The 24,715-nt window shown below is 41.9% G+C and overlaps 1 protein-coding gene across 2 annotated transcripts; it reads right to left on the bottom strand.

Annotated features, from left to right (window-relative positions):
• Window positions 1-1,958: 1,958 nt before the first annotated feature.
• On the bottom strand, window positions 1,959-24,605 carry dennd4b (DENN/MADD domain containing 4B). 2 transcript variants are annotated; one of them, XM_028470542.1, is made up of 29 exons: window positions 24,475-24,605; window positions 20,654-20,982; window positions 18,122-18,377; window positions 17,020-17,089; window positions 16,684-16,853; window positions 16,326-16,567; window positions 15,724-15,790; window positions 15,559-15,617; window positions 14,316-14,460; window positions 14,051-14,226; window positions 13,125-13,225; window positions 12,838-13,053; window positions 11,013-11,158; window positions 10,767-10,900; window positions 10,581-10,695; window positions 10,179-10,385; window positions 9,974-10,102; window positions 9,098-9,242; window positions 8,747-8,893; window positions 8,202-8,385; window positions 7,877-8,120; window positions 7,127-7,231; window positions 6,877-7,052; window positions 5,853-5,970; window positions 5,526-5,765; window positions 5,338-5,434; window positions 4,094-4,259; window positions 3,915-3,973; window positions 1,959-2,945 (listed from the first exon to the last, which is right to left on the bottom strand). In XM_028470542.1, exons 2-29 carry the CDS (start codon window positions 20,956-20,958, stop codon window positions 2,806-2,808), a joined length of 4,359 nt encoding a protein of 1,452 aa, XP_028326343.1. In that variant the 5' UTR covers window positions 20,959-20,982; window positions 24,475-24,605; the 3' UTR covers window positions 1,959-2,805. The 2 variants fall into 2 exon arrangements, with proteins under 2 accessions (XP_028326343.1, XP_028326344.1); XM_028470543.1 differs by having other exon boundaries at window positions 20,654-20,977; window positions 24,476-24,605.
• Between the last annotated feature and the right edge of the window lie 110 nt (window positions 24,606-24,715).

Raw genomic sequence — 24,715 nt, 5'->3', positions numbered from 1 at the left:
AATACAGATGCACATACTAATTATTATTATTATTATTATTATGGATTCGTAAGGAAACCCATTCCCGCCCATTTAAAAAAAAAAAAAACGAGGAAAAGTAAAATAATAAAATATCAAGTCAGAATTACGAGATACTAAGTCATAATGATCACATGAGATACTATCTCATAAATATGAGATACTAATATTTGAAATCTAAGGAAGCACATCTCCACCAGTAAAAACAAAAAACCTAGGAAAATTAAAATAATTAAAAAAACCTTAAGTCATAATTATGACTTCGTATCTCATAATTAGATGATAATTATGAAATCGGGAATGGGTTTCCATAGATTTTTGACCAAATTACGCTAAAAAAAAAACATACATAGTGCAGCTTTAACGTAAACGAGCTTGTTAGCTTATCCTAGCTCATATTAACTTATCCTATCTTTTCGAAATTTAGGTGGAGTTTACCTGTTCTCTGGTGTTTTCTCCTTTTTCTTCCCACTATCTAAAGACATAAATATCATATTTTAAGTCTGTAGATAAATAAATTTCCTGGCTTGAACCATGTTATAATCTATTAATATATCTTCATTTATTTTACTGTATATTATCAATTTTGTTGTTTTGTTTATTTAATTTTTTTTGTTTGTTTTTGGATTGATTTATTTTTATTGTTGTTTTGTATGTTTTTGGAGTCATTTTTGTACTTTTGTATGTTTTTCAAGTCCTTTGTAGAATATTGTTGTCAATTTGTGTATTTTGATGTAACTTATCTACAGTGACGTACCGTCAGCACTAGGGTTGGGTAGGCAGGGAGTTCCAAATCGGGACCACCAATGTCAACACCAATGACAATTTCATATGTTTCTGCTGGCAATTGTTAATTCAATTAAATTCAACTTTATTTGTATAGCGCAATTTACAACAAAGTCATCTCAATGCGCTTATCAAAATATAAAATTCATAATAAGGAAAAAAAAAACCCAACAAGATCCACATGAACAAGCATTTATCCATCTAACAAAATCAACATCGTAAAACACCATTAAAGAAACAAACAATTATTTAAAATAGCCTCCATATTCTCGCAACAAGAAATCTCATGACACGGCAGTGCATCCGTTGTTTGTGTTGGAAACACAGAGAAAAAGACAACTCAGAACAGCCTCAGTGAGGAGCATCCACAGTCAATCCTTCCTTTTGTTCCATTTACTGTGGAAAATACCAACAATGTTCTGACCTTACCTTTGCTGAAGGTCTGGTAGCTCAGGTGTTGGTCTCCATCTTTTAAAAGCTGTAAATTTTCCTCAAAAAAAAGTTTCTCTATCGTGTCTAGCGCTGTCATCCTAACTGTAGTGTTATCCTGCCGACTAGCTAGAGAACGTAGCAGCAGCGGTCACATGATATCAATTCACTAATGCACTGTGAACATATGTATAACATTTAGCATAGCACGGTTACGTCCATAGGCAGCTCTGCCTTTGGATGTAAACGGTTTTCATCTTGGGGACCTGACTGCGCATGCCCAAACACGCTATGGGAACAGAGGCAGAGCAGCAACGTGCCTTTGAGAGGGGGTGTGGCCTCCTCCTGCCTTACAGCGGTTAGGAAATTGCGATGTTTAACGATTTGGGCTATGAAAAGCACAAAATGCTGACACTTTCAAACTTATAGGTACTGTAGGCTATCAGAAATTGAAAAACAAATTTATATTATATTATACCCGGAAACGGCTAAGCGGGAGAAGATGGATGGATGGATGGATTTATAATTATATTAAAGGTAAAACAAATCAAAATATCAATTCACCCTTGGGTAGGCATTGCCTACCTTGTCTACCCTGATGGCACATCACTGTTTATCTATGTTTTTGAGTCATTGTGCATTTATTTTAGGGGCCACATAAAATTAGTCAGGGGGCTGTAGGTTTGCCTGCAAAAATACCAAAAATAAAAAGCAGCACAAAAAGATTTCACTCATGTTTTACTTTTATTTTGGCATTTTGTATTTATAAAACAAACATTTCAAACTGACGTCACAACCAGAGATAAATAATAATACCAGCAAACACAACAAAAACAGGTTTAAAAACGTCTTCACGCACACAGTGAATCAAGTATTAGGGACTGAAAACGAAGCTGCAGACAAACACAGAGTCGAACGCCACTGCCCCTGTCAGGTAAAACTGAGGGAAAAACACCTCGTCGGCAAAGCATCAAAAACACTTCCAGGTTTTTTCACTTCATCCTCAAATCTGTGGATTTACAAGTGAGAACACCAATTCTTCACATTTCACAATAAAAGGGCAAACTGCCAGCACAGAGATCTGCTTCCTCTTGGGCGCTCGCCCCCTGCTGGTTACTGACGGGAAAGCAGAGCATTTTAATCTGAAAAACCCCTGAGTCGCATCAGGATCGGCGAGAGTTCCTCTTCAGCTCAAAGTGACTTTAAAACGCAGTAAACTTCCTGCTTTCAGTCGGAGTTTTCCCTTTAAACGTGTCCAACATGCTGCTTTCATGCTTTTTATTTTCCACAAATCTTCACATTTACGGGCCAAAAATCACACAGTGTGACATCACTATGGTAACAGAGCAGCATGGGCGTGGCTTAGCACAAAAGTGGGCGTAACTTACCACGAGAGATGTCTGAGAGCGTGGCTTTGCACTGGGGTGGGAGGGGCTTAGAGGGGTGGGCGTGGCACAGCCATGGGGAGAGTAAGTGTAAGTAAGTGGGTGTGGCTTTGCACAGGTGTTGTGGAAGCTGGAGCCTGGCACTGGATCCGTTGAGTGGGCGGAGCAAACACCGGTGTGGGCGGGGCTAACACTGCAGTGGGGGATAAAAGCTTTTCCTGCAGTCAACGGCTTTCGGACTGGGAGCGTGAAGTCGTTTCCTGAGCAGCTCGTCACGACTCAGAGTCAGACGAGAAAACGCTGCTTTGTACTTCTTATCGAAGGATGCTACACACACACACACACAGACAGACAGACACACACACACACAGACAGACACACACACACACACACACACAGGGTCAATTCATAACAGTGTGAGCTCTTAAAGGAGAGTTGAAACTGAAAGAGGATAAAAACAGTTGTGACCTAAAAAAAAAATCTGTGACCACAGGGGGCGACAGTTCCAACTCTGAGGTTTGGTAGTAGACAATGAAGCAGAGAAGAAGAGCTCTCCTAAGGGACCTTTACTCTCCCTTAAACAGTGCGCTGACTGTTGAAGGACTCCCACCCAAAGTGACTTCTATACTCAAGGTTTGTATGTCAGATTTAACATTAAATTTAGATTTAACATTTAAATGTAACATTTAAATGTAACATTTACCATTTACATTTAAATGTAACATTTACCATTTACATTTAAATGTAACATTTACCATTTACATTTAAATGTAACATTTACCATTTACATTTAAATGTAACATTTAGATTTCTCATTTAAATGGAACATTTAGATTTCACATTTAGATTTCTCATTTAAATGTAACATTTAGATTTAACATTTAGATTATCATTTAAAATTTAGATTTAGATTCATCCTTTAGATTTAACATTTAGATTTAAATGCAACATTTAAATTTAGATTTCACATTTAGATTTAATATTTTAGAGTTAGATTTAACATTGACATTATATTTTTATGAGAATTTATTTTCACAAATATTGCTGTCTCTGGTCAAAGAAAACTAAAAAAAAAAAAAAATCACGTTTTTTAAATGTGGTTTAAATGCCCCATACACTGAAATACGATGAAAACAATTCACCCCCAGTGGACACATTAGGAATAGCAGTAAATATCATTCATTAAATGTCTTTTATTCTCATCATTCTGATCATTATCTGAATTGATCTTTGACTAAATAAGTCTTATTTCATCTTTTCTTAAATAAATCGGCTTGTGTGGAATTAGACACTTACCAACGTGGTCTTTGCCCATCGCTGCCAGAGTGAGGAAGAGGAACTCCCTGTACAGACTCCTGTCACACACGCACACACACACGTGAACATTAAATTATCACCTCCTATCGTCGCCCTCACTCCTATATATAAATACTGTATATAAGTCTTGTGCTGGGGGTCAAAGGTCACAGACTCACCTTTGGACCGTGGGTCGTCCTGGTTGTTTGTCCAGCGTGTCGAGGAAGAGTGTGATGGCTTTATGGACCTCGTTCATACCCACGTACCGTAGCACCTCCTCCAGGAAGGAAAGCGTGAACGGGTGATTGTGTCGCCTCCAGCTGTAGTTCCTCATGGAGACGCCACCTGGTGGAAGGGGCGGAGCAATGCCACAACATTTCACCACCTTTTATTCAATGAGATGATTCAAAATAACTGAAGGAGCAGCTTCTCAACAGGTTTGATCTACTTCAAAAACGGGTTAGAATTGATTCATCTACAGCACATGTGGTTCAAGTCCCCCCTTTGAACGACTACAGCAAGAAAACTATTTTAAAAGAACTATAGAGCATAATGATGGAATGAACACGTGACAACACACTTTTACTGCATTTCAGCTAAACTAGATTCATATTTCACATACTGAAAGTATAGAAATACAGTTGTGTGTTTTATTTTAATTTTTTTAAAGAATAACAATTAAAAAAAAAATCAAAAATGAATTACAATAATTCAAAAATTTCAGCGGGTCCACATGGGGTCCTGACCCCAAGGTTGAAAAACATTGATTTAGTGGCTCATGAAGAGATTTTTTTTATGGTTTTTATCATTTCTGGTCATATCACGCCATGGGTGGGATCAAAGCTGACACTTTATTTGATAATGTTTCACTCCCTCTCTCTCAAGTACCCTCTGTAGTACCCCTTGGGGTACACGTACCTCCATTTGAGGAACACTGCTTTAGACCATTCAATTTGGCCCGCAGGACAAAGTAAAAAACATGAAGTATTGTGTAAATTACCAAATAATTCAGTTTATAGATATCTCAGCCCTTTTAAATACACACATTTAATGAAACTCAATATTTAGAGGATGGCAATTTTCCACACACTTTTATCACGACTACAGTCATTTTAAATCTCAAATTGTTCCAACAACTTAGTTTTCCTCAAATTATTTCACATACTTTCAGCCAATTAGATAAAAATGGGTCACAAAATCAATGAAATTTAAAAGAGAAAGTCCTGCAGGGGCTGATAACAGTAACATCTGCAGACCATTTAAAATCAAACTACTTTGTATTGGGCCCCTGAACCAAACTGAGTTCGACATCCCTGATCTACGGCAGAAGTGAATTAATCTATAGCAGACATGCAAATTAGAAATAAATATATTTTTATTTTGATAATAACGTTATCCTCCTTCATAATAAGAGTGCTCTTACTGTGGATCCTCCAGAGCATGTAGAGCGGGGGCCACTGGAGCGTGTCTGGAGTCAAAGTGTCCCAGAGCAGCCGAACTCTGACCCCTGAGCTCTCCGACTACAACACAAAACGGAATATAAGAGTGTACTGGGTCATTCCATGTTACTAGTGAAAAACTAATAAACATGTGATGGCGTTCCATTCTCACCTGAGTGAAATGGCTGACCAGTGGTGAGTTCCAAACCAACTGCAGCAGGTTGTTGGGGAGGCCGAGGCGCTGGAAGTACCAGACCAGGTTCCAGAAAATGATGGAGTGGTTCTCCAGGAACCGAGTTTCGCCCAGGACGGCGTCGCCCTCGTTCTCCAGCAGACTCTCCAGTTCTTTCCTGAGAACCAGAGGACTCAGGTACGCTACGGACACCTGGGGGGCTCCGGCCAATGAGGACCCCTGAGAAAAAAAGAGGGGTGGAGTTACAAAAGCTGAAGGAGGGGGAGGAGCTGGTGGTGACTTTATGTAAAGTGAAAGTTTACAAACCGTCTGGTTTTCAGAGCCGTCGTTGATCCCGTTGCACTGCAGTGAAACACTCTGACCACCAGGGGGCCTCACAGCATCATCAGCATCATCCCCCAGGTTCCAGTTACTGCGCTCTGTGCTGAAAATCAAAAGAAGACAATCACTAAGAATGACACATTAATCATATTAATAACAACATACGCAGCATCATATATTTTTGGGGTCCATCCATGAAGTCAGCAAAATGATGGTCCATTGTTCTTTGTGATTTATTTATTCATCTGAATAATATCCACTGTTATCAAGGAACGTTTACTATTGATATAAACATCTTAAAGATGGAAATCCTGTTTCAATCAGAAATAAAATAGTTTAAAGTGGCCAAAAATTGGTGGAAAAGATGGTGAAATGGGATTTTTAAAACCACAGAAATTGATTAAAAGTTGGAAATTAAAGTGGACAAAAATGGACAGTGGTAAAAAGGGTTCAAAGTGTCAACATTTAGTTTAAACTGGCAAAAAATGGACATGACAAATAGTGAATGTGGTTAAATTGGCAAAAAAATAATCATGAAATCTGGTGAAAAGAGTTTAAAAGTGACAATAATGGGTCAATATATGTGACATTAGGAGGAAAAGTGATAGAAAGGGTTTATAAGTGCTGAACATGTGTTGAAAGTGGAAGAATGTGTAGAAAAAGCATTGAAATGTGATGAAGTGTCAGAAATGGGAGAAATGTGGCAAAAATGCATTAAAAGGAACAAAAATATGGCAAGAAAAAGTGATGAAGAAAAATTGTTTAAAATATATTCTTAGTTTCTTGAAGGGATCGGGCAAACCACTACCAGTGTCTTGTGACCTCAAATAGGGTCCTGACCTTAAGGTTGAGAACTCCTGGTGTAAAGGAACTTGTTGTTCCATCAGTGTTGCAGCTAAAGAGCAACATGTGGCTAAAGGTTCTCCTCCTCCATCCTGTGATGGACTGCACAGGAGCAGAAGAAGAACACCATACAGATGTGTTGACTGGGTGAAGTTCATACCAGTACCTGCTGACTGGACCCAAGTCGCAGATCTCAGCGTTCAGGAACGGGACAAAGGAGGCGGAGCAAAACGGACACAGAGAGTTGAGGTTGGAGTCGTCCGACGTCCAACCGGCCATGATCTCCTCATCGTACACCAGCGAGTTACAACCGCGACACAACGAGCAGCTGGACATCAGCACCTGCAGCATCACACAGGTTTTTTAAAAAAGGGGCGGAGCTCCAGGGATTAAAATGATCTCATGTCTATCATTACCTCCATTCCTGCCACTTCCTGGTTGCTGTCCCACGACGTCCGCAGAGGATTGGAGAGAGTGGGTGTGTCCATCAGGTCCAGGTCACTGCCAACGGACAGCGAGCTCTGCAGAGAGCCAATCAGAGTGAGGCACTGAACGTCTGACGGACCAGTAAAGATTGTTCCAGTTTTTACAAATGTGTCCTAAAACCTTTAAAATGTACTTATTAGTAGATCTATGTCTAACAAAACACATTAAAACCAATTGAGACCCAAAAAAAATCTGTGACCACAAGGGGCGACAGTTCCAACTCTGAGGTTTCGTAGTGGACAATGAAGCAGAGAAGAAGAGCTCTCCTAAAGGAGAGAGTAATCCAGGACTGTTGAAGACACACAAACCCTGAAAATAGAAGTTCCATGAGAGTGCGAGTCCTTAAACAACCCGTGATTTACTCTCTAACTTCAGACACCAGAGCGTGTCAGCGCACTGTTTAAGGGAGAGTAAAGGCCCCTTAGGAGAGCTCTTCTTCTCTGCTTCATTGTCTACTACCAAACCGCAGAGTTGGAACTGTCACCCCCTGTGGTCACAGATTTTTTTTCAATAGAAAACTATGGGATGTTTACAAGCAGTGGGGCTGTGTGACATCATCAATCATGTGATTTCAAGATGGAGGAACACAGGCTCTAAAACTGTAAATAAAAACTATAAGAAGGACATTTCAAAGGTTTTAGGCCATGTTTGTAAAAACAGTGGAGGATCCCTTTAAGCACCTCTGAGGTGGCGTTGACCAGCCTGTCTTTGGCCTTCAGCAGGGTTTCTGCCACCTGAGCCTTCCTGGACAGTCGCTGCTCCGACATGCGGCGGCTGGCTCCGCCCACGCTAGCAGCGCGTCGGGGCGTCGCTCGGTGTCTGCTGGGCGTCAGCAGCTGCTGCAGCTTCCCCGCTAGGCCTCTACTCGGAGACGCCACCGTGTTGGAGTTTTCATCAACAGCTTTGTCTCGAGTCCCTGAAGGTCTGCAGGGAACATGGGAAAAACTTCATGAGAGCAGAGCCTGAATGCACCACGAGCTGAGGGACGTTAACATTATTACAAACCTCCCATTCCTCTCTTTGGGCTTACAGACAGAGTCCGACTCAGAGTCTGCAGACTCACTGCAGTCCTTGTAGAAGTTAGACAGACAGATCTGACTACGAGGCACCACCACCCCACAGGGGGGCGCCAGAGGAGGTTTACACGACACAGAGACATTGTCGTCAGCTTTCTGACGGAGTTTGACTTCTGAAAGAGAGAGAGAGAGAGAGAGAGAGAATAAAGTAAAAGGATAAAACCACTGTAATGACAAGGTTGGTGGTTATTGAAACATAAGAGTAAACCATGTGACCATAACGAGTGGTAACTGGTATTAAATGAGTCCTTGTTCTATCACAGTAGAAATGGTAAACTAATTAACCAACTAACTACTCATTCTAATGAATAAGAAAAATAAACTGGTAACTAACTAACTAGCTGCGACAGTAAAACATTTTGGTAAAGTCCCTAACAACACAAAGCTAATTGTAAGTAGGTTCCAGTAGTAATGTTAATGTGGGCGGGGCCACAGCCGTGCGTGTCTGGATGTCACAGAGTGGGCGTGTCATACTGGCGCTGGGGGTCTTCATGCTGCTCAGACTGCTGCTCTTCACCATAGAACTGGTCAGTGATTCGTGGCTGGAGCTGTCACTCAAACCGCTCCAGCTGGACTGACGAATCAGAGCTGAGTGGGGGTGGAGCCTCGGGTCCATCACAGCTTTATATAATGAGAGCACACGAACCAATCACAGCCAAGCATTCATCTGTTCAGGTTTACCAACTAAATTTAATCTTTAATTCAATAATATAGTAGTTTATCAATATTATAGATTATTTTGTAAAGTTTAGTGACACATTTATAAGGATGTTTATCTATTTACAAACTGATCAGCCACATCATTACGAATAGTCGGTCTCTCACCTCCTTGTGACCCCACAGAGTCGCTCTTTTGCCGTCGCTTGATTGGCTGCCTGAACTGGGCCACGGCCAATAGGACGTTTCTCAGTTTGGCCCATCGCAGTCGGCCTCCCTGATTGGTGGATGGCCACTTACTCTCCAGGATGGCCTGATGAGAGATGAGGGCATCAGCAGGTGATGGATGTGATTTTGAGTATGCTGAATTCATTTTTAATGGAATCCACTCTGGCAAATCAATGGTTCTCACTCAAAATCAAAAAATCCAAGACGGCCACCATCCACATTACCAATTTTGATATTTTGTCATAACTTTGGTTCTGTTTGACCAAGAAGCATGATCTCAGTGGGAAATTATAAGTTTTCAGGGTCAAGGAATTCAATAATATATCTTTAAATACTGTGAATTGTGCTTAGAGCAAGTTCCACGATGGCCGCCATCCGTACTACAAATTTCAATCTTATCATAACTTTGGCTCTGTTAGACATAGAAACATGATCTTTGTGACAAAATGTAGGTTTTTGGGGACAAGGATTGTCAGGAATCTTAGATCTTGCTCTGAGCACAATGTACGGTAATCTAAGATATATTATTGGATTCCTTGAACCTGAAAACCTATAATTCTCCACTGAGATCATGCTATGTCAAGTAGAACCAAAGTTTTGACAAAATATCCAAATTGGCAATATTGATAGTGGCCATCGTGGATTTCTTGATTTTGAGTGGGAACCAATGGTTCACCAGCATGGATCCTATTAAAAATCAGAATACTCAAAAACCCCCATGTAAAATGTTTCATGCTTTATTCCAGAAGTGAACATGTTAGCCTAATATTGCTACATATCTATATACAGTAGGTGATGGATGTGATTAACTCCTACCTTGTTGTAGTATCCGTAGGTGATGGTGTTGGGTGTGATTCCTGCTTTCTTCATCTCCAGCAGCACTCGGACCGCGAGGACCGGCTGACCGTACTGACCGCACATCTGCATCAGGATCCGGTAACACACCTGACACCCACGTGCAGTTGTTAGCCGCCATTAAACCACCAACGCGTCTCAGCAGTGACCTTTGACCTGGCCTCACCTCGTCCGGCAGCACCACTTTGCGGTTCTCCATGTGTTTGAGGACATCGTACGCCCTGTGCAGCGCCCGCACCTTGGCGCTCTCGGCCCGCACGAAGGTGGGCAGGTAGATGAACCAGAGGCCGTAGCAGTGACCCAGTAGACACTTGGACCACATCTCCGGCACCGCCACGTACTTCTGAGCGCGCTTCTGTGCCAGCTTGATCTCCTGAAACAGAAACTCCATCAAACACTGAACTTCAAGGTGAAAAGTTCAGTTAAAAATGACTTGGAACTTGTTCCTATGAGACCATTTTTATCCTTGTTTCAAGAACAACATCATGGATCTTAATCACTTTTTGGTCCTTGAATGTGCTCGGCTTTAGTCAGCTGACGAGGTGTAATGGACCAAAAGGTTTCCCACCTGTTTGGTGCGTCGAGGGGCGGGGCTGCTTGGAGCGCTGCCTTTGGTTGGAACTCTGAGTTTGTCTTGAGGACGATCAAAGAGCTCCAACTTCAGAGACGGAAACGTCTCATAGCTGAAGACAAGGGACAGACATGAATCAGAATCACTAGCATTAGAGACAGGTGTGGGACAGGTGGAACTCACCTGTACAGAGCTGGACTCTCTGATCCATCTGGTTCTTGAGGGTCTTCTGGGGGCATAATGCACACAGTGTGTTCTCCACTCTGAGTCTCGTCCAGGTCGATGAGTCGAACTTCCTCCGGCTTCTCCACGTCTGACTGCAGAAGAAAGAGAGGGGCGTGTTCTTCATCATGGACCAAGTTAACCCCTCCCTCTTAGTGAGGCCCAGTCCTGTGTGTAAAGCCCCTCCCACTCCTCTTACGCTCTGACCTTTTGGACGCACTCATCGAAAAACTCCAGGCAGGCGTGACGGTCGCTGACAAACGAGCACTCCTCCACGAACTGCATGAACATCTGCGTTTTGGTCAGTTGGCTGTAGAACTTCTGCTGCGTTCGGTCCCGAGACTTCAGGAACCCTGAAGAACCAAGGACCATCAGATGTTTCATACTGACAGAGTGTCAGATACAGACTGGTGTTCATACACTAACTCTGACTAAATACTCTACATGGTGAACTGGGTTGTCCTCATTGGTCTGTGAGCAGCTTTCAGTTACAGTCGAGCTCATAAGTTTAACAAACCCTGAAAGAATTTAAAAAATGTGCACAAAATGTGTTTTTTAAAATCAAAAAGATGAGTGGATCAACAATACTCACTCATTATTTCAACAACATTCAGGCTGTTTAACCAAAAGTCAAACAACCAACAAAACAACTCTTAACCAACTACCACGACAACAGCTAATGTCAACCTTTTCAATAATGAACCAATCAACCAAACAACAAAAAATGTATTGAAAATCAACTCATTTACCAACCAACAGAACAATTGTCATACAGCTAACTTAGTTCTCAACCAAACAACAACTACTAACCTTCAAACAACTAACTTACCAACCAAAATCTATCTAAAAAGCAAGCAATCTGTGTGTGTGTGTGTGCTCAAATATCTCTGCGGTTCAGGGACAGCCAGAGCTCAGACTTTCAACATGGCTGCCTTTTGGTTCAAAGGTGTGCAATGTCAGATTTGTTTGTACTGCAAACACGTGTGCGGCAGAGTCAATCGCTGGAGAGCCCACCACCACATCCTGGTTTTGAGTGGAAAAGCGACCCACTGTGTTTGTTTGTGTGCGTGTGTGTGTGTGTGAACCGCGCACGTGTGTGCGCACACGTGCTTAATTCAGAATTCAATTTACATGAGGAATTAAGTGTTTACATGGTCAGTTTCAAGAGGATTTAACTTTTATTCTGAATTAAAGCCCCCATGTAAACGTGAGTCTCTCAAAGTGTTTCTCCAGGCATAATTTCATGCTGGTCATTGCTTTTTCCCAATTTATTCATTTAAATATATGAAAACAATAGTCATCACTCTACACATTTCACAACAAACCTAAATGTCCCTGATGTCCCACCTTCAAACACAACCTCATTTGGCCATTCATTTCTAGAGCAATACATATTTCCAACGGGCACTGCACTAATTCAACTAAATATCCATCAACCAACCAACCATTGACCAACAAAACAACCAACCACCACAACAGCTAACGACAACCTTTTCACTTACAAACCAACCAATCAACTGACAAAAAAAAAAACTTACTGAAAATCAACTTACCAACCAACCAACAGATCAATTGTCAAACGACTAACTTAGTTATCAACCAAACAACTAACTGTCAAGCAACTAACTTAACCAACCAACATTCAACTAAACCATCTACCAATCTACTGACCATTGACCAACAAACCATTCATCAAAGAAACTTTTCCTGACCAGCCAACCAACCACCGACCAACTAAACAACCAACCAACTGTTGACCAACAAAACAACCAATCAACCAACCAACCATTGACCAACAAAAAAAACAACCATTGACCAAAAAACCACCAACCAACCCACCAAGGACCAACAAAACAACCAACCAACCATCGACCAACAAACCAACTATTAAACAACAAATCAATTAACCATCGACCAACAAAACGACCAACCAACCAACCTTTAACAAACTAAACGTCCAACAAACTAACCAACTACGTAACCATGAAACGGTTCATGAACTTGCAAGCAGCTCTAGTGGGGAGCAGCGCACCCTGCAGGTTGAAGAGGGAGCTGCAGTCGGTGGTGGTGTCGGAGGGTTTCTGAGTGATGGGAAGCAGGAAACTCCTGTATCCTCGCAGCAGGCAGCTCATGAAGCGCAGAAAGGCCTCCTGGATTTCCAGCTCCAGCTGCTTCTGCCTCCTGTAGATCTGGTCGTAGTCAGTGAGCAGGAACTCCAGCGTGGCCTCCTCCTGGCCTGGGGTGCAAACTGCAGCGACAGTCATACGGTCAACGCCCACTACTTCACGCTCTTCTGGTAACAAGTTATTGGTTACTCACTGTTCTCCAGGGTCTTGTGAAGGCTGCTAAGAGTGCTGAACAGGGTCTTAGAGTGTTTCCTTGGTAACGATCTCCATGACAATGGTTTCTTATCGTCAGACCTGCCAGACAGAAAATGTATTACTTGGTTACTTAAAACAGCTTAAAGAGACATTTTCATAATCTGACTAGACCAACCAACTAACTACCAACAAAAAACTAAGCCTCAACCAACCATCAAACTTAGCCTCAATTAAAGAAACTAACCATCAGCCAACAAACCAACAGTCAAACTAAACAACTAACCAAGCAATCAACAAACTAGCTATCAATCAAAGAACTAACTATTAGCCAACCAACCATTAAACTAAGCTTCAACCAAGTGATAAGTAACTCACCAACCAACCACCACATAAAAACCTATCAAACTAAACACCAACCAATCAACCATCACCAACCAATTAATCGGAGCCAGAAGGACGTCGGACATCTGCAGAGGACAGAGAGGGATGTAGGGACAGATCCACCGCAAAGGGAAGCTGATCTGAGGACAGAGAGAGAGAGAGAGAGAGAGAGAGAGAGAGAGAGAGAGAGAGAGAGAGAGAGAGAGAGAGAGAGAGAGAGAGAGGGGGGGGGGGGGGGGGGGTCAGAGAGCACGCACGTGTGTGTGTGTGTATGTGTGTCTTACAGAGACCAGCGCCTCACTGACTGACTAACCATCACCAACCAGCCGCCACCAACCAATGAACCATCACAAACCAACCAATGAACCATCACCAACCAACCAATGAACCATCACCAACCGACCAATGATCATCACCAACCGACCAATGACCATCACCAACCAACCATCACCAACCAACCGATGAACCATCACCAACCAACCAATGAACCATCACCAACCAACAAACCATCACCAACCCGCAGGTGACCGCAGGAGGACTCACTGGAACACGGTGTTGATGTCCAGGTCAACACACACCACGTCAGTGGGTGGGTCGTGGAGGTCGAAGTAACTGGAGTGAACGCCAACGATGAACGGCATCGGAGCCAGAAGGACGTCGGACATCTGCAGAGGACAGAGAGGGATGTAGGGACAGATCCACCGCAAAGGGAAGCTGATCTGAGGACAGAGAGAGAGAGAGAGAGAGAGAGAGGGGGGTGTGGGTCAGAGAGCACGCACGTGTGTGTGTGTGTGTATGTGTGTCTTACAGAGACCAGCGCCTCACTGACTGACGTCAGCTCGTCTGGCCTTAGCGAGTGCAGTAGTAGTTTGTGTTCAGTCAGGATGGCGAGCAGCAGCGTGCAGGCGTTCTCTGGGCCCAAGTTCTGGAGCAGCTTCAGATAACTCGCACCGCTGTCTCACACGCACGCACGCACGCGCGCGCGCGCACACACGCGCACACGCGCACACGCACACACGCACACACGCACACACGCACACACGCACACACACACACACACACACACACACACACACACACACACACACACACACACACACACACACACACACACACACACACGACCATCAAACCAGTGGCTTTCCAATCACATTTAGGAATTTAGATTTACATTTAACATGTAGATTTACATTTAACACTGCCCTCTCTTTTTATATTCTCCTTTTAATAAAGTGTTTCTTACCCTTCCTTAGGGAGGACTGGTGATGGTTACAATTACGCAATAAAATACATTCATTTATTTAATTGCAATAATAAAATATGCATTTCTCACACAAGATTGCACTACATATAGTGTTGACCTTCGACAGCATGAGCAGACAAGGTCAAAATGTTTTAAAAATCCTAATATTAAATCTAAATGTTAATTCTAAATGTCACAGTTGCAAGCAAATATTTAGCTAATATGCAAATTACCTGGAAGTACAAAAATAAAAGCTAAATGTTAAATGTTGAATCCAAATCTAAATGTTAAATCTAAATGTCAAGGATGAAAGCTAATTAAGCTAATATGCAAATATACCAGAAGTAAACAAAACAAAAGCTAAATTTTAAATCCAAAATGCTTAGATTTAACGTGTAGATTTAGATTTAATATTTCACATTTATTTTTAACATTGACATTATACTTGTAGGAGAAAATAAATATTGTACATTTCACAAATAATGCTGCAAATATGGTCAAAAGTAAAATAAAACATTTTTTAGCATGCGCAAACTTTATAATCAGCGCCCCATACCACAGATTAAATATAATCAGATTTTAGTGGCCTCGCTGTGATAAAAGTTGCCCAAGACTGGGTAAGTTTCCTAGCCTCTAATTCTAAAGTGTCACCAGTTAAGATTGTACTATTTTCTATTTCATTTTCATGTCAGAATAAAAGGCCATAACTATTCTCAGGTGGATGAACTGCTTTAGCATTAGCATTTAGCTAACTGTGTAAGTCACAGTTGAAACTAAAGAGTGCTTGTGTGTAACAGACGCAACTGACCTGATAGGAAGAGGTGAGGAGACGGGCTGACAGAGGAGAAGGTTATCGTACGGGGAGAGCTGAAACACACACACGCGCACACATGCACACGCACACACATTATACATCAGCTCACAAACAAAACCGTTGTTTACACTCGTGAACAAAACCCAGAGCTGGACTCACCTGGACCAGGATCCGAGGACGCTGAGGAGACGGAAAAGGAACGTTGTGCATGAAGCTGGAGATGTGTCTGCAGACACACACACACACACACATCAAGCTGTAGCACAGTTTACCATTTAAAAAAATATAAATCTAGGAGAATACTGACACAAAAAAGGCTCAGACGCCCACACCAAAAATATAAAAACCTATATTTTCATTGATTAGGAAGCCTAATAAGGAAACCAATAGATAGGAAATAAATTAGATGATAGATATTTGTTTTTAGTGTATTTTACATTTAGGACCAGTCAGCATTAGAGATACAAACAGAAAGCTAACACAAGAGGAAGGTTGACTTTTATTCATCTATTTCAGGCTCAGATTATTTGTAATTTAACTTCAGTAACTGAGAATGTAATTGTAATTGACTGAGGATTTAAAATTATGGTAATTTAATTGTAATTGAAAAAAATGCTGGTCACTGTTATCGTAATTTAATTGTGAGTAAAAATGGGTCATTGAGAATGCAATTGTAACTGAAAAAGGTAATTGACTCCAACCCTGCACATAGTTATGTGTGCGTGCGTTTTATGTGTGTGTGTGTGTGTGTAAGCATTTACTTCTCCAGCGGGAGCACGTGCGGCCCGGACACAGAGTATCTGTAGACGAAGGTGAGGAACTTCTGGAAGACGCTGAAGAAAGGCCAGTGGGACAGAACGCACACGCTCTTCTTCACCTGCAGGCTGCGGCCTCTGATTGGCTGACGGTCGAGCACGCTCAGTAGGCCCAAACGAATGCTCTGACGCTCCGTCAGACGGTCCTGAGGAAACGCCTCGTAGAACTGGATCGCTGCACCGTACACCTATGGCAGGAAGGGCTTTTATTTTGAAAAATTCACTATAAAATACAACTTTCAAATATGAGGAAGAAGACTAAGAACAAGCAAAGTGTGCATGTGTGTGTGTTAGCTCCACCCACCTTGTCCCCTGCCGCTGAGGTCAGGACGAAGGTGGAGAAGACGGGCAGCTGGTACTTGGTGCTGATTGGCCAGCTCTCCACGGCCACGCCCATCGGCAGACAAAACACAGGAACCGACTCAGGGAGAGGGAACGAGTCTGAGTCATGCTCCGGGTAGCGACTCAGCAGACCTGAGGAGAGTGGGGGGTCACATGATCACAGCAGCTGCTGTGTGTGTGTGTGTGTGTGTGTGTGTGTGTGTGTGTGTGTGTGTGTGTGTGTGTGTGTGTGTGTGTGTGTGTGTGTGCAGTAGTGTGTATAGAGCAGGCTACGTGCACTCTTCTCATGCACACTCACTGGCTTCGTAGACCAGAGCGTTTGCTTTAGCTGCAGCTTTTTTATAGCAGACGTAGAGCGCAGCACCCCACTGTAGATACACAATAAAATACACTTTAACACAATAATACACACTGTAAACACACAATAAAATACACTTTAACACAATAATACACACTGTAGATACACAATAAAATAATTTAACACAATAATACACACTGTAGATACACAATAAAATAATTTAACACAATAATACACACTGCAGATACACAATAACACAACACACTGTAGACACAATAAAATACATTTTAAAACAGTAATACACACTGTAGATACACAATATAATACACACATTACCACAATATTACCCACAAACTCCTCCTCCTGACAATCATGGCTCCTCCTACCCTATAAGAATGTGAACTCCTCCCTCTCAAACTACCTCACAGGTAGTGTTTACGCCAACTCGTGCCTATGCATGAAGGCTCCAAAAACAGCCTGTTTTTAGGAGCGCTCTGAAAGTCACTAAAACTCCAGAAAACTATGTTGTTGGGGTTCTTAGAACAAATGTAGATGTGTGAAAAATAGCATCATAGTGGACCTTTAACAACAAGCTACACAACACACACTCTTCCTATCATTGTGAAGCAGAATTCACCAAGTGTTGGATTGTTCACCGGGGAATGTGAGCTGGGATTGGACCGTCGTTAGTTTTACCCTACTGATGATGTGTTGTTGCAATAGTAATCCTGCTCACTGGAGTTTTTAAACCACATTCAGGACGTGGTCCCTTTAAGAAAGCCAAGAAGAGAAATAAAATGTTCACTACAGACAGTTACACATCTCTGTAATTTGGCAGATCGTGGTTAGGTTTAAATTCATTCACAATCTAATATCGTCAGATCGCACACACCTATATAAGAGTCTTATTTTGATAGGGCAGTCTTCATGTTATTTGGCATTTTTTAATTTACAAAGGGAAGCTTTTACTTTTGAAACATTTGAAAGTTTACCTTTAAGTTGCTTTATTCTAAAGAATGGCTTAATTGACGTTACATTTGATGAGCACGTTTTAGTTGATTTGCTTAAACTGCTACATTTTATTTTGAAAGCGTGTGCTCACCACGCTGGTGTTGAGGTTCTTGTCGACCCGACAGAAGGTGTGGGGGGCCACCTCCCCCCTCCCCGGCAGCAGCAACCCAATGTCAGTGACACCCAGCGGGTGGAGTACGGTGAGGTCCACGGAGCGGCGGTACGTCAGGAACACTCGGTGGGAGGTCGGGGCACCGCCGGAGCTCAGGTTAGCTGAGCGGCTGTAGGGAGTGGTTTCAACTACAAACCAGCCTGACTTCAGCTGCTCCTTCCCCTCGTACAGAACCCTGGGGGGGGGGGGGGGGGAACGACACACACGTTTATCAGAATAATAAATGTCAAACTAATGCTAATGCTAGGTTAGAGCTCATGCAAGGTTAATTGCCAATGTTACGACAATGCTATTGCTAGGTTGATGCCAATGCTAGGTTAGTGCTAATGCTAGGTAAAGGCTATTGCTAGGTTAGTGTTAATGCTAGATTAATGCTAACGTTAGGCTAATGCTAGGTTATTGCTAATACTATGCTACTGCTAACATTAAGTTAATGCTAATGCTAATGTTAGGCTAATGCTAGGTTAGTGCTAATGCTAGGTAAATGCTAATACTAGGCTAATGCTAATGTTAGGCTAATGCTATTACAAGGTTATTTCTAATATTAGGCTAATGCTATTGCTAGACTATTGCTAATGCTAGGTTAATGTTAACGTTAGGCTAATGCTAAGCTTATGCTAAGCTAATGCTAACGTTAGGCTAATGCCAACACTAGGTTAATGCTAATGCTAAGCTAATACAGGGCGATGTGGGCCAGCACCTGAATCCTCACTTGCATATTCTTCACAAAATGTAAATATTCTAGTTATTATTCATTTCATTATTAGATCTGGTTAATTTTAAACCCTGAAGAGGTTTGGGCACTGTCTGATGACATCATCCTCAGGTCAAAGGTTAAATCCACATATGAATCAAACAAGTCATTATTGTGAGCGAATATGAAAAACATATCTTCACTCATCACAATCACAGACTCACATTTACAGACACACAATCACAGACACACAATCACAAACACACAATCACAAACACACAATCACAGACAGAGTGGTGTAAAAAATGTATGTCTGATGAAATAAAAAGGAGTGGACGACAATATGTCTGTGTGTGGATTTATTCAGAGGTTACATGGTTCTTCACTCATCTTCAGTCTTTTCATCAGTGTATGACTGCGCTCAGGATTATGTAATCCCACAGATTACATAATCCTGATCTTTAATGTGTGTCACACATGGAGTCGGTGAACGCCTCCACCAGAGTCTGACACCAGTACAAACACCAAGTAAAACTACATCACAAACTAGTTTGAATTCAGTTTGACACCAGTTTAATTTTTACTCAAACTGAATTGCATTACCTTACACCAGGCCCAGGGGTTCTCAACCTTGGGGCCAGGACCCCATTTGGGGTCACGAGACTCTGGGGAGGGGGTCTCCAGATGCCTCCAAGAAACTAAGAATATTTGCTGAACAATTTGAGGCCATTTTTGTTTATTTTTTTTAACCCCTTTTCTGCAACTACACCAAACTTTCCATATGTTTGCTATTTTAATGCATTTTTGCGACATTACTCCCATTTCTGACACTTCTCCATCACATTTCAATGCCTCATCTGCACATTATAAACCCTTTCCACCACTTTTTCACTTAATGTCACTTATATTGACCCATTATTAGGGCAGCACAATTAATTGATTTTTAATTGTGATCACAATTTTTGTTGTCATGATTAAACTAACCTGATCGTTGGCTATATTTACATTTAAAATATGGGCACTGCACTCTGTAATAGTGTTTCTATTTAGTTAGCCTTTGGTACATTTTAAATTCTTCGGTTATTATTTAAAGCTTACTTTTGCACTGTAAACTGTACATATTGTTTGTTTAAAAGTAGTGTAATAAAATTATTTTTTCCCTAACATGATAAATAATTGGGATTACAATATTGTTGAAAATAATCGTGATTAACATTTTGGCCATAATTGTAGAACCCTATGCACTGTCACTTTTAACCTCTTTTCACCGTATTTCATACTTAATTTTGCCAATTTAACTAATTAGAATTAACTATGACGCGCGTGTGCACAATAACATTTTATAATGTAAAAAAACACATTATATACTAAAACAAAACGATACTTAATATTTTTATTTGAAAAAATAAAATAAATTTTGTTTGTTATTTAATTCCTTTTCAAGACCCTTTGATAAGAATGACTGTATATTGTTAATATAGGCTTAAAGTTTCATTTTTTAACACTTTTGGTTGGTGGTGTGCTTTGGAATTATTTGTTTTTCAATTAAAATATGAATCCTTGGCTCCAAAAAGGTAAAAAATCCCTGGTCTAATATTAGCTCCCATTAACTCCTGCTAAATAATATTAACTAATTCTAACTTCTATATCTTACTATGTCCTACTATCTGATTAATGCTGACTTATTAACAGCTAACTCACTGGTTCTAACTAACTAATATTACTCCTACGTGTATGAACTGGGTCATGTGACTCACCCCAGCTCCAGCACCGGTGGTTTGTCTCGTCCTCTACGGTAACACAGGTACAGGTGAGGGTTGTTGATCAGACCAGCGCTGAGCTCAGCAGAATGTCCTCCCAAAGTCTTCTCTATGCAGGTGAAGCCTTCAGGGACGTCCTCCCCCAGGCCTCTAGCGATCACCGCCACGTCCGTCACCGGCTCCACCGCACGGCTCGAGGAAGACGCCTTCCCGTCCTCGTCCAGAGGCTTCCATGAGCCGTCCGGATCCAAACCAGCAACCACAAAGTAGTCAACCAGCTGGGGACAGCTGTCCTCTGTCATGTCTCTACTCGGTCCTCCACTGGAGAGAGAGAGACACAATCACTGACAATCACTGACATCTATAAGGGGGAATAAAGGGGAGAGATTTTTGGGGTCCATCCATAAAGTCAGTAAAATGATGGTCCATTGTTCTATGAATCTGTGATAATTATATTTATTCATCTGAATAATATCCACTGTTATCCAGGAACGTTTATTATTATTACAGTCATCTTAAAGATGGAAATCCTGGTTTTAATCTAATAAAAATAGGTTAAAAGTGACCAAAAATGGTGGAAAAGGAGGTGAAAAACTACAGAAATTGGTTAAAAGTTACAAATTAGATTGGGCAAAAACAGACAGAAAAAGTGATTAAAAGGCTTCAATGTGTCAATATTGAAACAAATAATGGGCATGAGAAATGGTGAATGTGGTTAAATTGGCAACAATAATCATGAAATCTGGTGAAAAGAGGTTAAAAGTGACAATAATAGGTCAATATATGTGACATTAGGTGGAAAAAGTGGTGAAAGGGGTTTATAAATGCTGAACAAGTCTGGAAAGTGGGAAAAAATGTGCATAAAGGGCATTTAAATGTGATGTAGAAGTGTCAGAAATAGGAGTAATAGTAGCAAAAAAGCATTAAAGTTAACAAAAATATGGCAAGAAAAAGTGATAAAAATAGGTTCAAATATGGTGAGTTTGGTGTAGTTGCAGAAAAAGGGTAAAAATAAGCAAAAATGGGATTGAATGGTTAAAAAATATTTTGTTTCTTGAAGACATCTGGCGACCCCCTCCCAGTGTTTCGAGACCCCAAGGTTGAGAACCTCTAAGATGGAGGTTTGGCATTTTCACCAAAACATGACATCAGCGTTCTTGATAAAGTAGAATAATAAACCTTTAGATTTCTACCTACACCTGTGAACAGGAGTTTAGCTCATTAACATTCAGAGAGACAACTTAGAAATCCACAAAACAAGCTTTGAGTAACTGTGATTAACTACTGATACATACAGACAAAATAAGTATTTTGTTGTACTTTTATATGTTTTTGGCATTATTTTGTTTGTGTTTTCATTTAGTTGTACTTTTGGAGTAATTTAGTTGTACTTTTGTGTGTTTTTGTATTTTTGCTGTACTGTTGCGAAGTATTGGGTCATATTGTTTATGTTTAGTTTCAGCATGACACAAGTACTAACTATTACAGACGTACAGACAATAACTGAAACCCACAAACACACAGACACAATTACTGACATAATCAGAAAAAAATCACACACAGACAATCCCAAGATGTCAAAATAAACTTCACTTCTATTTTGCGAAACTCGTCACCATGGTAACATGTTTACATTTCTCGGAGCACATGCAAACCTCTGTGAGCCCGAGGCACGTCTGTCATCTCATCAAACTCCATCTGTCAGTGTCTCCGTCAGTCCCCCAGTGTGTGTGTGAGACGTCTGCTCCAGACTTTCACAATAAGAGCCTCAGAAGGCTGGTTTCATTGCATTAGAAACAACTGACAACACCATGAGTTACACACCACAACTACAGACACACCCACACCACAACTACAAACACACCCACACAGGAAAATAAAAGAGGAAGTTGTGGGTTTTTGTTTCTCAGCAGATCTCAGTGTTTCACTTCCTGTTCAGTTTTCATCAGATCTGCTGTATGTGTGTGTGTGTGTGTGTGTGTGTGTGTGTGTGCGTGCGTGCGTTGCTGCTGCTGCTGCCAGAGGTGAAAGGTATAACAGGACGAGGAAGACCGTCTCTGTATCCTGATCAGAGACGAGTCACCAACACCAGGACAAGATTCAGATAAAAGGTCTAAAACCAGGTGCACTAAAGGACTAAAGGCGCGTTCACATCAAACGCTATGAACGTAACTGATCGCCACAATATCATCAATTCTATGAACACCACCGGCAACAGACACGCATTGCGAGCATCTTCGACACTGGTGACAAGGTTCTGTATTCAATGAGCACAAGCATCCAACTACGCGTGTGAGGCACGATTTTGACACCCAAAACGCGTTTGATGTGAACGAAACATAAAATGAGAAAACCAAGGCCTAAAACTGAAACACCGAAAGAAATTACACACGTTCACGCGTCTCTGTGTACTTTGATTACACCATGCATCATTTCTTGTGCGTACTGGTTTATTCTCATTAAAGTAATGATTGTTATAACGCGTAACAAGTGCCGTGGTGATGTAGGAAAGAAGATCTCATCCATGCGTCAGACTGCCATGCAGAGGTCCGTGTTAACGGAGACTAAACGTAACTAGTGTCTGAGTGACACTTACTGCTCCGTCTCAAACTCTGCTTAGAGGAAGCTTAAGTGCTCAGATATATGAAATACAGACGCTCTGTGAGTCCATGGACAAGTTGGCCTGTTTCCAGACAAACGTTCACCGTGACCGTGGCGTTCGCTAGTGTCTTTACAACATCCTGTTCAAGTCAGATTTTTTTTGGTGAGAAAAGAAAAAGAAATTTGGCCCAAAAGTGTATTTTTTTGGCCAGAATTTTGGTGCATTGCGAGTCTAAACCCAGGTGTGTGAAGGTCTAAAACCAGTAATGAATGTAAAACCATAAAAGCCTGAATGAAACTGGTCTAGAACCAAGTCTCAAACCAGTGACACAGAAAAGTTCTGATTGTTCCTCAAAGTGGTCCAGGGTAATAACGGAATATGGACCTCAAGCAGAACCCTGAGGATCTCTGAGATGGTTCCAGTCTGTGACTCACACTGACATCAGAGACAGGACACACACACACACACAATAATGCTCTGTGTGTGTGTGTGGAACATGGACCTCTTTGTCTCCTCCTGTTGTCATAGCAACCACATCAGCATCCTCTGTCTCCGTGTGTGTCTGTAGCTGAGACACACTGCAGTAAGTGTTGAATATACATGTGGAACACACGCACGCACACACACACACAGATGTTATTACAGATATTTCATTTTAATCCTGAACAAAAGCACACTCGTGACGTCACATCTGACGTGTTCACCTCTCCGTGTGTGTGTAACCCAATTCCTGATTCAACTGCTGACATGTAAACAGTTCAATGATCGGGTTACGCGCTCTCTATGGCTGTGCGCGTGCATGTGATGGAGCTTTAAACAGCTGCTTCTCCTCCATCAGCTGCTGCTGCTTCCATTATCGGACACGCCCACCTACATTTACCTCCACGTCCTCCGAGCATCGACCCGGGCCCTGCCGGTTCACACCGTGGGTTCGCTGCGCGGTTTGGGGAGGTCACGTGACTAGTCGGTCCTGCGCTACATACGGTGCTACGGTTCCAATAACAGACGCGGTCATGCTTATTTTCGGTTCGCGTAGACTGAACTGAAACACGGTGTTTTACCGGCTGAAGAACCGAACCCGCAGATTAGACCCGCACAGAGCGGACCGGAGAAGCCCGGTGCCGGTACGAAGGCCCGTGGCTGTCAGCGGGAACAGGAACTGAAACCAGGCGGCCTGTCCGATAAAGGGCGCAGCAGCAGCGGTCCACGGTCCGTACCTGCTCCTGGTCCTGGTCCTGCTCCGGGTCGGTGTCGGTCCTGGTCCGTAGAGCCGCAGAACACGAGCTCCATGATCAGCTCATCGTCTCACGTGTGACGTCCATGTTTGCTGTGTGCGCGAGGGACAACAACAATATAAGACAACACGATTTCCGCTAGTCGCCTTCAAAATAAAAGCTTTTTTGGGGGACTTTTTGTGTAAATTGACTCCAAAATCAAATATTCAGCCCTTACAAGTG

The sequence above is a fragment of the Gouania willdenowi genome, chromosome 16, assembly GCF_900634775.1.
Source record: "Gouania willdenowi chromosome 16, fGouWil2.1, whole genome shotgun sequence".
Taxonomy (NCBI): Eukaryota; Metazoa; Chordata; class Actinopteri; order Blenniiformes; family Gobiesocidae; genus Gouania; species Gouania willdenowi.
The sequence above is the reverse complement of the archived record's forward strand: the minus strand, read 5'-3'. Positions and strand labels throughout refer to the sequence as shown.